The sequence below is a fragment of the Ammospiza nelsoni genome, chromosome 12, assembly GCF_027579445.1.
Source record: "Ammospiza nelsoni isolate bAmmNel1 chromosome 12, bAmmNel1.pri, whole genome shotgun sequence".
Taxonomy (NCBI): domain Eukaryota; kingdom Metazoa; phylum Chordata; class Aves; order Passeriformes; family Passerellidae; genus Ammospiza; species Ammospiza nelsoni.
This window is the reverse complement of record NC_080644.1, coordinates 10,961,026-10,974,886: the sequence shown is the minus strand read 5'-3', so window position 1 is coordinate 10,974,886 and position 13,861 is coordinate 10,961,026. Positions and strand designations below refer to the sequence as shown.

Here is a 13,861-nt window from a genome sequence, read left to right as displayed (position 1 = left end):
ACACCGTATCCACCCCTACACCGAGCCCTGACAACCCGCGTCTATGCTTACATGCTTACACCGAGCCAGGACACCCCACATGCAGCCCTGACACCCCGCATCCACCCCCACACCGAGCCAGGACATCCCTCATCCAGCCCTGACACCAAGCAGGGACACAGGGCAGGAACATCGCACATGTTACAGAACCACAGAATATTCCAGGCTGGAGGGGACCCTCAAAGATCATCAAAGTCCAGCTCCTGGCCCTACCCAGGACAGCCACAACAATCCAACCCCGTGCTTGACAGCACTACCCAAATATTAACGTATACTGTCCATATCTATGTAAGGTCTGTACACATGGATATTCCTAATCAACAGCTCACAAAACACAAGGCAAGACTTGAAGTGCCACCTTACTAAGGACCCACTGACAGGACAACCACAAGCCAGCCCACAGAGTACCTCCTTCAATCAGCCATCACCCACTCTCACTGCCCCTGTGCTTAATAAACGGCAAACAGAAGCTCCTCCCTCTCCCAAACTAGCTTAATTAGGAAATCAGCCTGTTAATTGATTACCAGAACTATAAAACTGCTGTAAGTAACACGAGTAGAGAAGGGTCAAGAACATCAAAGGGTCTTCACAGGAGCTGAAGGTACTATTTATTCTGTTTTCTTATTCCTTCATTTATTTCCTAAATGCTAAAAAAAGCAGGGATTAGTCTCTTAAAGAAGACTTTCCTTCTAGACTGGCTACACAGCCCCATTACAGTAAATTTAGGAGCTATTTATCACTGTTTAACATGCAGTCAGAGTTAAGCTGAGTTTGGAGTATAGCCATGCCCTTTCCTGACCTACCCAGTCCTTCAGGAAGGAGCTGGAGATGAGGGTTGTTGTGTGTAGGACCTAGAGTAACATGAGAGCTGACCCTCAACCTCTCCCATCCTAGCCAGAGCCTGGTTTTGGTGCCTCCTTCTCAAATGGATTTAATTCTAGCTGGGGTGACTGGCCCTCTGACTGCAGGAATGAGGATAAAATGCCTCTATCCCCTGTACAAAGCTTAGACTAGCAATAACTAGGCTGAGGTGAAATAAAATTCAACTTTAGAGAGGTTCTACAATAACCTTTGAGCAACTAACAGGCTTAAAAGAGTGATAGGCTGGATGCCCTCCTTCATGTCCTGGATCCTGCTCAGCTCCTTGCAAGACTGAGAGAGGATTTTGCCAGGAGTGGTCCTGCTACGGTAAGTCTGTAATCCATTGGTGAATTATACTGAACAGTAACAGGTTTATCCTGATCTTTCTCCACAAGCCAGAGAGCTGCTGGATTCTGCACCATGCTGTCCACCCAGAGGCATAGTACCAGCATTCTGACCAGAAAGGAAATCCTGGAAAATGGGTTCTTGGCCAGCTCCTCCAGCCATAGCCATTCTTCTCCTGTTGTGAGCTATTACAGGGACTCTAGCAGTGCTTCCAAACACGACACCTGGGAGCTCAGACAAGACACCTGGGAGCTTCCTGTGGACTTGGACAACGCAGCAAGTGGCAGTTCTCTGTGTGTTGTCAAGCAGGTGGAGTCTCTGAGCAGCTGTGTGAAGACTGAGCTGCACAGCCTGACCCAGAGCATCTCTGACCTCAGTCTTGTCTGCTTCTGCAAGGCCCACCGTGGCCAGACCACGTTTGAGCTCTCTGGTTTGCCCTGTGAGCACCCCAGCAGAGATGGCTGCCTGATGAATGTGGCATCACAGAACACCTCAACACCTTGCAAGAAAGACAAGAACTCCAAACCACTGGAGAGCCTACTCTTCAAGAGCTCTGAGCTGCCTGGAGATGTCTCAGCACTTGGGAAAGTGCCAGCACCCAGGTGGGACATCTCAGCAATAAAATCCTTTATGGATACCAGCATGTCCCCCAATGTCAGCACAGAGGAGTTACGCTTACTGGGATGCTCCAAACCAGACACATCGCCCCTGGAGACCCCTGTGGTTATTCCTCTGGCTTGGCCTGGTGCCTTCAAGAAGCACTCCACGCTGATCCGCAGGTCTGTCACCCCGGAGAGCCAGCCGAGTGACCCTGACGCTGTCCCTGTGTTTCTGCACGATGCTCTGTGACGCTGCCGGGTGCCTGCCTGCTCCTGGGAGGAGCAGGGATCCGCGCTGCAGCACAGAAGGTGCTGCCAGCGGCTTGAGTGGTGATGGCAGCAATGGTGACAAGCTAAATCTGCCCACCTGGGGTGGCCGAATCCGCACTGGTGATGGGGAATGCTTGGGCTGGTGATGGCACACCCGAGAGCCGCAGCCTTGCTGGCTCCTCCTCCTCCCCGATCCCTCTGCTTTGTATGAGCACAATAAAGATACAAACGTCTCTCTGCTGCTGGTCTCTGACTCTCGCTGCCCTCCCCCTGAACACGCAGGGCTGGTACAGCCCCACAGGGCGCAGCCTGGTGCAGAATCCTCCTAGCTGGCCGTGCCCGCTCCCTCGCCCCGCCCGTCCCCGTTACCTGGCGGAGAAGGGGCAGCGGGACGCGGCTGCAGCCCCGGGGCCGTGGCTGTGGGGCCGGCGCTGCCCGCCGGGAGCGCGGGGGGGCTGCGGATCCCTCTCCGGTGCACCGGGAAAGCACAGCCGGGGAGCGGCCCCCGGGCACCCCCGGCCTGCCTCATGCACGGTGTCACTGCTTGTCCCGGCCACCGCGCAAGGGGTGGGAAGGAAAGGAGTCCAGGCCATCGCACCCACCCATTTGAGATTTTTCACACTCTCCTGTTAGATCTCACCCCATTTGCGCAATCCTGATGTTCCTCTCCTGTCCCAGCTTACAGCAAAGAAAGGGAGGAGGAACTTGTTAAAACCACTTTTCAGGACATTTATGGTTTGCTGAATAACCAGTGTACTGTCCCCCTTTTTTAGGGGCAGATTAAGGGGTAATCAGTTAATGCTGCATGAGAGAACAGAGACAAAAAGAGAAAGCAGCAAGAGTTGCTTGTAACCAACTTTTATGAATCACAGCAGTAATTTCATTAATATATAAACTCCCTCACTAGCTCTGTGCCCAACCTGCTCCCCCTAGCCTCACCTCACCTACTTGTATTCCTTAGAAATTCTGTCAGTCGGCCATAAATTTTACATGTATCACACTCCCATGACTAAAGTGTTTCTAGTTACAAAGTAAGTTTAAATACTTCCAGAGGGCCAAAGGCACAGCTCTGAAAGAGAGGTATGAGCTACATGTATCCCACACTAGCAAAAAACCATCAATTCAGTGAAAAAAATTGTTCTTCAGCTGTCAGAGAGGCCTCAGAGACACCGAGAAAACAGGGAGCTGCTTGTATCCCCTGGCTGCTCACATGGCTTCTTTTAAACCATGCTACAACATCAGGAATAGGTGACAAAAGAACTTGAAACAGGGCTGGGAAACAGAAGTTATTTACAGTTTGAAGTCTAAACACCCCAGAGTACAAACCAGAGCTAAAATTAGCAAGAGGAGCACTCAGGGGCTTGGTTCAGCTGCAGCCTGTGCTGGCTGACTGATTGCTATTGATACTGCACAGGAGAAGAGATTAAGCTTGTTGTGTAAATCTGGAACTGGAATGTAAAAAGTGCTCTGGGTGACAAACACAACCATGGCCTTAAAGGAAAACAGAGGAATAAATGAAAAATTTCCAACATGCTTCTGTGAAAGGGGAATGGCTGCAGTGGAGGAAGAGATTACAAGCACTTCTGCTAATGTTATATTAGCACATCTCAACTGATCAGGAGATTTGGGGCACCTCCTTTAGAAAAGCTTGTGACAAGATGCTATGTGAAGCATGAAGAAATGTAAAATAAAAGATATTTGGGGAGAATAAAAAGATGAACAGATTTTTTGCAAAATTTTAAAAACCATGGCAGAGCAAGGTAAAGCACAGAAGTCACGGAAGGCCTGAGTGGGGGAAGAATTTAACAATTGAGTGTCAGACTGACAGCCAAAAAAGTCTTTATAATGCAATTTCACCATGTTAATATAAAAAAATATCCTTGCAATAGAGGTGTGGTGTTGATGATGCTGACAAATCTTTTCTTCTCACCACTGATCTCCCTGGCTCTATTTTTGCTGTGCATTGAGCTTCAACATTTCATGGTCAATGAATTTAACCTGGATTTCCACTCCTGTGCATTACTGAACTCACTACCTCAGGGTGTGAGCTAGATATCAAATAAATGGAAGTAAAAATATTCATGAGTTACTGTGCAGTATCTTAATAATACAGTTTCTTAATAATGATCCATTACATTTTAAGGTTTTCATCAATGCGCTGTCCTCTCTTTTTAAAATTCTGTAGTTCCAGTCTGCTATGAGGCAGCAATTGCAACAATGTCATAATTGCTTAATTTCAAATCCTCCCCTCCCTTGGAAGAAATGTTTCTTTCTACAGTAACAAACTCACCTCTCCTTAGTTCTCTTTGGCAGAGAGACAAAAGGAGGCTGGCCTCAGGGTGATAAATGTATTTTCAGCAGCTCCTGTTAAAATTATGGCTCTATTTTTTGTCCTCAGTTCACAAACCAAAATAACAACCCTTCTCACAGTGTAATTAAGGATTTCATGTACACCAGGAGAACCAACAGAAAGACTTAACTACAGGAAAACAAATGCTGGAGCCAGAAAGAAGGACCCAAAACACATTTTCATGGTATATTATTTTTTTAATATATTAAAAAATTACAGTTTCAATAAAGAAGTAGAAAAATAAGAAATTATTTGGAAAGTGCTTGTGAAATACAAGCAGTTCCCTAGAAGGCATTAATTATCTGAACTACCATACATAAATGATCCAAGCATCCAGTGAACTACTGAGACAGTCCCAATCAATACACTGAGAAGAGAGACTTTAAAAATGGAAAAATATACTTTCCCTAAAAGGTCTGTCTCAAACTGGGGAAAGCCAGGTCTCAGGTACTGTTCTGGAATCCAGCTTCACTCGGGTCAGTATCATGTTCCTTAAGTAAGGGAAGAGGAAGGAAAAAAAAGAAGAAAAAAGAGCTTTAAAAACAGAGTAGAACTGCAAGATTTTTGGCTTAAATAGATTACATGTGAAACAGGCAATTCTTGTTAGCACAAACTGCAGCTCTGCCAATATGCTCCAAACACACTTTGAAGTATTAAATTTGCTATGAAGAATTCTTTCAGCACAGCTGCATTTCAGTGCAGCCCCTGAGGAGAAATGCTGGTCACCTCTGCACTGCAGCACTGGCCAGAGCACTGAACACTTCTGAGGACTCCCTGCTCTCACTCAGGCACCAGCAATGAACTGGATTTAGCTGCAATTACAAACTACACTTGCATGTACTAATCCCCCAATTAAAATAAATGAGAGACTTAATAAATTGAGCAGTACATGTTTTATGGAGATTAACAGCCATAAGTACTCTGGATCACACTTCACTGCTCTCATTTATTGCACAGCTAATGTCTTACATCACCTCTTGCCTGTGACAAGTGTAGCTGCTACAATGACACACCACCCTCACTGCTGCTACAACCAACTACTCACTTGTAATTGTTATTAAAAATACCTGATTCAGTTTCTTAAACTCAACCACTTGGAAGAAGATGTGCTCCAGGATATATTTGGCATCTTGCTTGTCCTTTGGGAGTTCACTGGTCACTCCCAGGATGTCGCCGCATTTCCGCACGTAGAACTCCAGGTCATCGTCAGTGCCTAAACAAGCACCCAGGGAAGAAGGCAGGTGAGTGTCACACATCTGGAACAGCTGGCCAAAAACCTGCTCTGAATCTCCATTTGCTGTTGGCATCCTGGGAGGTTCAGTCCCATCACTAAGCTCAGTGGACCAGGCATGATGTATTCCTGCAGCCAGTACTGCTCATCTTTATGTGTTTAGAATAATCTTAACATTTTAACTTCAAAGCATAAAAAGGATGTGAAATTTATCAGCCAGAGTGCACAAAGCAATTTATGCACAATATAGGAAATAGCAGGCAGAAGCATGATAAAATGTCATGTAACAGACAAAATATAATTTCATGGTACATAAAGTTGCACTATTAATTTCCAAAGCTTTTCAATTTCTTAGATCAGGATAAGGGCAGTAGATTTTCCTAAATGAGGTCCATGCATTAGAATTAAATATAACAATTTTCCCCTGAAAAAAATGGACTTTTATTTTAAATGTGCAAACAATCTGCTCCACCTACATTTGTTTGTGATCTCTGCAAGACGTGCTTTCTCTGAGGAAAAAGTTTCATCCAAGTCAAACAGCTCCAGAGCAGGAGGAGGCAATTCTTTGAAAGCAGGTGGGAAAACCTTGGACAGAAACAGCAGCATGCTTGATTGCCACATATGCTTCTTATACTTTGTAGATCTCTAAGACAATAGTTTTGAACTTATATTGGATTTGAAGAAACCCTTTAAAAAGTCAAAAGCAACTCCAAAGCCATGGAACCAAGTGGCACCATTTGAAAATCCCATTTTTATGTTGTAAAAATAACTGAACATTCCAAAAGAATTTAGCCACATGTATGCCAGAATCATCACCCAGCATCCCAACTAGATATTCTTATTTGCAATTTCAGTTTTGCTCCATGAGACCCAGGTGATGGCTGAGAGCTGAGGAACTAAATTAGCCCTAACACCTCACTCTGAAAACATACTGACATCAATTCTGGTCAAAGAATTTTTGTTTCATGCAGGCACCATTTATGTCACAAGCTGAACTTGGGTTCTTAAAAAGCAGTGAAGGAGACACCACTTTCAGTTGCACTCCTGAAGCTCTAAAGGATCCCAGTGATGCTTTCTCAGTGGTCAGGGTAAAGCAGGATGGAACAATGGTGCCAAAATTCAGATACTGAGAGATTCCTGCCTTCTGAAGTGAGTTTGACACACCCATAGCTTGTGTTGTTGCTGTCAGCCCAAACATTGCTGGTGAAAGTTTGATCAGCTCCTGCTGTAAAAGACCAAAGCTCCACTTTCTGCTTCCCCTGAGGATCTGGGAGATGGAGGCAGAGCAGGACAGACTGGCTCCTCCCTGGCAGCAGGCAGTGCAGTACCTTCACCAGCACAGCTTTCTCAAATACCACATCCTATTTTCACTGGGAAGGCTGAGCCATCTCTCAGGACTGGGAGCAGCTACTCATCAAAGGCTCACCACACAAGGATTCTGTTTTGGTACCACACACTACATTTTGAAGCTCTTTTAATAAATTAGAAGTGTAAATGAGTGCTCTTTCCTAAAAGATAGTCCCTGCAGTGTAGTCAGCTCCCAAGTGTTAGTTATTGCTACAGCATTTCTCACTACTTCTTTAACAGAACCATGGAAATGACATACAGAGACTCTGCATGAAACAAATGAAATAGAGACTCATTAAAGGTTGGAACAGACATCCAAGATTATCAAGTCCAACTTTCATGGGGAAGGGTTCTCCCTGTAATATACAAGGAAGAAAATTACTCACAGCTGGCTGGAGCACAGGTAGTGGAGTCTCAAATTCAGGCTGAATGAGTTGGAGGGGTTCATGTTTCATATTCAGCTCTTCATAAGCTCTGCAGCACAGAAAATTTCCAAGTATGAGGAAAAAAGTGATACCACATCTATTTCCACTAGCAGGCTATAGAGATGGATTTTTGTGAACACATCAGCATCAAAGTTTTGCAATGTAACAGCACAAAAAAATGAGATGTCAATTTTATAAGGACCCCAGAAAACTACAGATCAGTAATAAATAACTTCTACAGTAAGAAAATTACAGTTGTGACAGGGGAAGATGATAGGTGGATATATAAGGTGACTAAAAAATCACAGCTCAATTCTACAATTGACTTTTAGCAGGATGAACACAGATGAAGGAAAAGTGATCCAGCACAAAACAAGCAGAACTGAGATTTCAGAAAAGTTTATAAGGAAGTCAATAACCAAAAGTTATTTTTAAAGAAGTATTTGTTATGGGGTCAGAAGGGAGATCCTGTGTATTCACAACTAGTGAAAATACAAGAAATAGAGAGTAAGAAGAAAAAGTATCCCCAGCAGAGTGGAGTTTATGGAATCTGTGTTAAGCTGCTACTACTCAAAGTGTTCAGACATGATCTGGGTAACAGAGGAGTTATGATGGACAAAACTGAGAGTGACAAAAACTGGTGAAACTGAGCAGCTGATAAACCTCAAAACACAATTATTGGGAAATGCAGAGGTGACTGAAATGCAAATTCCAGTAAATGCCAAGTAATTCAAAAGTGGAAAAACGAGCAGTTCTCAGTTAGCACTCCAGAAAGTGCCCAACTTCACTGCAGACATTTCTCAAAATATCAAATCAATGAATCTCATGTAGTCAGAAAAAAAAGGAGAAAAGAAGGCCAGAAACTACAGCTAAGACAAGAAGCAAGAGAAAACATCATTGCCACACTGTACAAATCTATTTTCTGGTACATCCATATTCAAAATGCTCATTCCTTCCTCCTCTTAAGGAGACACAATTTAAGCACAAACAGAAAATGCAGAACACCAAATGGAATAAATAAATAAGTAATAAGAAAATTACAGCTGCTGACTTGATAACTGAAGGGAGGGCAGTTGTGTCCAGCTGATAAAGGGATGTATCAAAGAGCTTTGTGAAGTCTCTGGGGTTCTCATCTCCTTCCTGCAGACACACTCGCAGCTGCTCGGAGAGCGCGGCCGTGTCTGGGAGCACGGTGTAGTCTGAAATCTGAGCACACAGACATACAGACACACACCCCTGGCATCTGAAATGGCCAACCCATTCCTATTGTCCCTTTCTACCTCATATCTCACCTAAAATCTCTCTTAGAAATAAATATTTCACTCTTTCTTTGTTTTCACTCTGGCCCTTTGCAGTGCAGCTCACTAGATCAGTAACTGTGCCACCTCTTCTCTCAGCTGTAAAGCTACACAACAATCCTATTTGCATTTCTGTTAATTCTTTAAAACAGTCAGCTTACTAATCAACTGTGCAAACTGCTGGTTTTTATGCACACAGACTATACATTTTAATCACAAAAAGATATTTCCAAATAAAAACAGCATTTGTATACAACTAAAACTGACACACAGGTTGATCCCTGCTCACACACAGAAAATCTGCCTTTCCTTCCTGCACATTCCTCTTGTCTCAGGGCTCAGAGTGAAGTGCAAACTCATCACACTGCAGCAGTCCATCTCATAAACATGGGAAAATTGGAAAGAGACCTTCACAAATTATGTGTGATGATGAATAGCAATCTAAGGCTGAGTGGTACCATGAATTTTTACACCTGAGCCATCTGTCTACTCAATCTTAGGCCATGAATAAAGGTTGTGCAACAACAGCAGCACCCATCCTGCTGTTAACCCCTCTGTGATAAACACAGGGTGTGCCAAGACCAGTGCTGATCCCACTGCTCTTTACCTCCTTGTGATGGATCTCTCTTACCTCAGGGTCCTCCATATCCATCTGGTTTAAGTGGATATCTGATGTTGTGAGCCACTGGAAAAGCACATCCTGGGGAAGGGCAAAACTCAATTACTTTCAGGAGGATCCAAGTAATCTCATTCTATGCTTAAATATTCCTATTAAGTCTATTAAATAACATACCACAAAAAAAAAAAAAAAAAAAAAAAAAAAGATAATAAATCAAAGAATATCTCTTAGTATTGGCTGAGAATTCCCATACTGAATTAATTTCATAGCTGTCTTGCTCAAAAATGAAGCTGAGCCTGGAGTGCTTTACAAATGTTGTGAAGATACAAAAAGGTGTTTTTAAAGATAAAAAAAAACCTCCCAAAAAACTCCAACTTACCATGATCTTACCATTTTCTTCTTTATCTAAATACTGGTCACTGAACATGTGGGAAGATCCCAGGGCTGCCATCTTTCCACCTTTACTCTACCAAGAAAGAATACAATATAGCAAAAATTCCTTCCAAATCACAGCTTTAGAGGCAATTGTTATTGCACTGCATTACTTGTCTACATAGTAAAAAACTGCATTGTCCACATAGTAAAAAACTGCATTAACTTGTTCACATTCATTAACAATATCAATCCTGTGCTTGTAACTCTTTATTATTAAATTTCTGAATTTATTTTTATAAATTAACAGGGTTGGATGAGTAAAATAATATATGAAAAATCTACTGGTTCCAAGGTGAGAACCTTGGAATTCAATATGCTGTACTTACAGAGTTAGGGATAATCTTATTTAATAAATTATCAGTAAAACAGCAGAGAAAACCCTAAAACTTTAAAGAATTAAAGACATCCACCAGTCAACCAAAAAATATGTAATCTTTGCTGACCACTTTGAGCCCTGTGCAAAGTTTACCATTAAAAAAGTCAGGAGTCAGTGGGCTCATCTGGAGTTTGCAGATACATCAGAAACTGAGGTGGGTTTGTAAGTAGCCCCAAAAGATCCACTCACAATCTCTGTGTGGGGCAGGGGGAATGCAGGGAGGGCCCCAGGCAGCTCATACCTCATGCTGATAGAAAGCCAGGACAGGCCTGTTGAGTGGGAAGCAGACAGACCCTGTGGACAGGATTGCCACTGCTGGCTTCATCACATTCAGTGTGGCTCCAAAAGGGTAAACAAAGGTGAGAGCTCTGCAGGAAATACAGGAATTCCATAAGCACCTGCATGCACCAGGCAGGCTGGGCAGATTCACAGAACTCAAACTGAAACCCACAGACTAGATGCAAACAAGATCTGGTCATGAGAACAATAATTCCTTTCCAAACCTATCCCTCCTGCTCCTTCAGAGGTTACCAAGCTCTACTAAACAGATTCTCCTTCCCAGATATAACCTAAGAAGCACAAGAACATAAGAAATGCATTAGAAAACCTCACCATAAGCACAGAGTACTGCTGCTAATCCCAAACCTGCCAATTCTGAGGTGTTCTACACATTTTCACAGCAGTTTCCTCAGAGAAAACACTTACTGTGAGTCATGGCCCCTTCCATCTTCATCTGCTGTCTCCAGCACTCTTTTCTTTGCAGCTTCACTGATTCCCCTACAAGATATTGAAAAACAAACCTTACTGAAAACAATCCAGTTTACAAGAGTTTACTGTGAAGATTCCCATACCCCAAATACTCACCTGTTCAAAACTCCATCAGAGATTAGGGCTTCTTTTGGGTGGTGGTACTTGTAATACACATTTCGTACTACAGCATCTTGAAAAAAGAAAAAAAATATAGAAATTGACATCTCAGCTGATCAGTGTGTTAGATTTAGCAAAGAAAAACTAGTTTAGCTCTTGGATTCCCTGGGTGTTTGCTTTGAACACCACAAATCTGTCATGCTTTTAACACCACAAAACTGAAATCAGCCTTTACTATTGTTTCCTTTTGGATAGAATAGATTTAGGATAGGAATATGTTTGCAAATTCAAAAAAATACAGAAAGTTAAGCACATCACCATCCTCTGCAAAGCAAAAGAGACAAAAAGATCCAGTTAAAGCAGCCTGGATCAACTTTTACAACTTAATTTTTATGCATCTTCCAAATACTTGATTAATTGAGTCCTATTGATGAAAAAAAAGGCATGGTCTAGAAAAGCCACCAAAGGCCCCAAATATTTTATGCACATTGACACACACTTGCCTTGGGTTGTTGGGTTTTTTTTCCATATTGGCAGCACAAAACTAATGAGTGATATATTTTATTGGTCTGCTAAAGAAAAGTGCCACTTCTTATTCAGCGTTAGCATTAAGTGATTCAATCCTTTAAAACATATGGAAAATGTTCTAAATTAATGGCTTTTTAAGCAAGAAATTTCCCTAAAATTATTTTTTTTTTAGTAAATTAAAACTAACAACTACAGCAAAGGAATGGAAATGGCCAAGTTGCCCATGCACTCTGTCCATGGAAAGGCTTTGCTGTGCTTCAATATTACCTTGTCATGTGCATGCAGATTTAAAGAAAAAAATCTTTTAGATCAAAAGATCCTTTGTGAGAAAGATCTGCTTGGCTTGCATCCACAAAGGCTGAACCTGCTCTTTTCAATTTTCAAATTGATGACTAAAAGTAGCAGTGAGCCCCATTACCATTATTGAAAATGATCCCATATTCTTCTAACAAGAAGTTAATGTTTGTGCCATTCCGGGACTCTCCACCTTCTCTGAGCATCACCAGGATGGCCCCACCATCCTCCAGGAATTTCTTCAGAACAGAAAACTAGAAATCAACAAAGATCCAGAAAACAAACAAACATGAGAAGCTGCACACAAAACTGCATGAAGTTATATTGAGATGAGGGGAGAGGAATTGTTTTGACTGCTTGCATTTAACTTTGCCCTATAAGAAAAACATTCAAATTCCAATGTATATGAACTGATTTAAAGTAGCATTACAGCAAAGTCTTCTGCCTTGTTCTTTTCTACTTAAGCAAATTTTAAAACATAACTAACTTGAAAACAATTATTGACTTCTTACCTCATCAGCACTGAACTTCTCTCTTGGTCCTGCTGTAATCCACAATTTCACCCCAAACAGTCTCTCAGAAGTGATCTCATCTTTTAAGCTATGAATAGATTAATAAAGACACACATTATTCTTGGATACAGTCCTGAACCACAACTTTTTCCTCTTGTTTTTTTTTTTATAAAGGACTTGCAAATGAACACAAAGCAAATCATTTCAGTCACTTCACATCCTTTTATCTGGGTTTAAAGTTGACAACTTGAGCAAAAATAACCCTTAAAAATGCCAACCAGCTAAACAGCAACGCTCCTCTGACAAGGCACTGTGCCAGATCCAGAACTGCTGCAAGCTGTCACAGCTGCTATTAAACTTTGCACCTGAGGAGCTTCCTGTTATTTTTCTTTTTCTTCTTTTTGGTCTGGCCACATTTCAAAGAATAAGATGAGGTGGAAGGGACCCACTGAGCCCATGGGACTGTCCCTGCACAGACACCCCGACAGCCCCACCCTGGGCATCCCTGGCAGCCTCAGGGCCGTGCCCATTCCCTGGGGAACCTGGGCAGTGCCAGCACCCTCTGCGGATGAGCCTTTCCCTGATATCCTCTCCCAAACAGCTCATGCCGTATTTTGCAGTGATCAGGTAAACGGTACCATCTACAGACCCATACACCTGTATGAAGAGCCTCATCCTTACAACTCACACTCCATCTCCTCCAGGTGAACTGCAGCTCCCAAGAACCACGCATAGCATCCCACAGGGGCAGAAGATGCAACAGGGCGCCATCAACGCGAGAGAGCGACCTCAGCTCACGACAAACACCCCAAAGGCCACTCGGGTGCCCACACACCCCCAAAGGCCATTCGGCTGCCCACACACACCCGCCAGGGCCTCTCCGCGCCCCGAGAGCCGCCCCTCACCTCAGCACCTTCCAGCTGCCGCGCAGCCTTTTCCGCAGGGCCTTGTAGCCGCCGGCCGGCGTGAAGCTCTCGCCCTTGGAGGCGTTGAACACTATGGCATTGCGCGGGCCGCTCTCCATAGGCTCCCCCGGGGCTGCCGGAGGGCTCCGGGGAGCAGCGGGCAAGCGCCAGCGCCCCGGCCGCCCGCGGGTCCCCAACGAGCCCCCGCCGTGCCGCCGTCACCACGCGCGCCTTAGCAACGCTCCGGCCGGACGCATGCGCGGGGGGCGTTTCCCCCCCTCTCGAGTGCAGAGGTCGCCGCAATGGTTCGCTCCAGTCCCCGGCAAGAAAAGGGGCGGGACGGAACCACTGCGGAGGGCGGGGGGTGGGACGGGGCGGGGACAGGGCGGTGCGCTCCCGCCCTTCCTGAGCCCCAGTCCGCGCCTGTCAGGGCTCGGCGCAGTCCCGCTGTCCTGAACCCCTCTTTGCTTTTCTGGGCCATTGATTTTTGCTTGTGTCAAAAATCCCAATCCTGACAGCTGCAGGTTCGTCCCTGTGAGGGTAGGCAGGCCCTGGCACAG

At 44.1% G+C, this 13,861-nt stretch overlaps 2 protein-coding genes across 3 annotated transcripts; one reads left to right on the top strand and one right to left on the bottom strand.

Annotated features, from left to right (window-relative positions):
- Window positions 1-578: 578 nt before the first annotated feature.
- Window positions 579-2,158, top strand: LOC132078688 (uncharacterized). Of its 2 annotated transcripts, none has more exons than XM_059480971.1 (2): window positions 579-640; window positions 1,300-2,158. In XM_059480971.1, exon 2 carries the CDS (start codon window positions 1,321-1,323, stop codon window positions 2,092-2,094), a length of 774 nt encoding a protein of 257 aa, XP_059336954.1. In that variant the 5' UTR covers window positions 579-640; window positions 1,300-1,320; the 3' UTR covers window positions 2,095-2,158. The 2 variants fall into 2 exon arrangements, with proteins under 2 accessions (XP_059336954.1, XP_059336956.1); XM_059480973.1 differs by having other exon boundaries at window positions 609-640; window positions 1,296-2,158.
- Window positions 2,159-4,640: 2,482 nt separating this feature from the next.
- Window positions 4,641-13,541, bottom strand: IFT52 (intraflagellar transport 52). The gene is made up of 13 exons (XM_059480803.1): window positions 13,302-13,541; window positions 12,397-12,484; window positions 12,009-12,138; window positions 11,060-11,135; window positions 10,901-10,972; window positions 10,437-10,563; window positions 9,764-9,850; window positions 9,397-9,465; window positions 8,519-8,673; window positions 7,429-7,516; window positions 6,172-6,280; window positions 5,532-5,677; window positions 4,641-4,955 (listed from the first exon to the last, which is right to left on the bottom strand). Exons 1-13 carry the CDS (start codon window positions 13,418-13,420, stop codon window positions 4,908-4,910), a joined length of 1,314 nt encoding a protein of 437 aa, XP_059336786.1. The 5' UTR covers window positions 13,421-13,541; the 3' UTR covers window positions 4,641-4,907.
- Window positions 13,542-13,861: the final 320 nt, after the last annotated feature.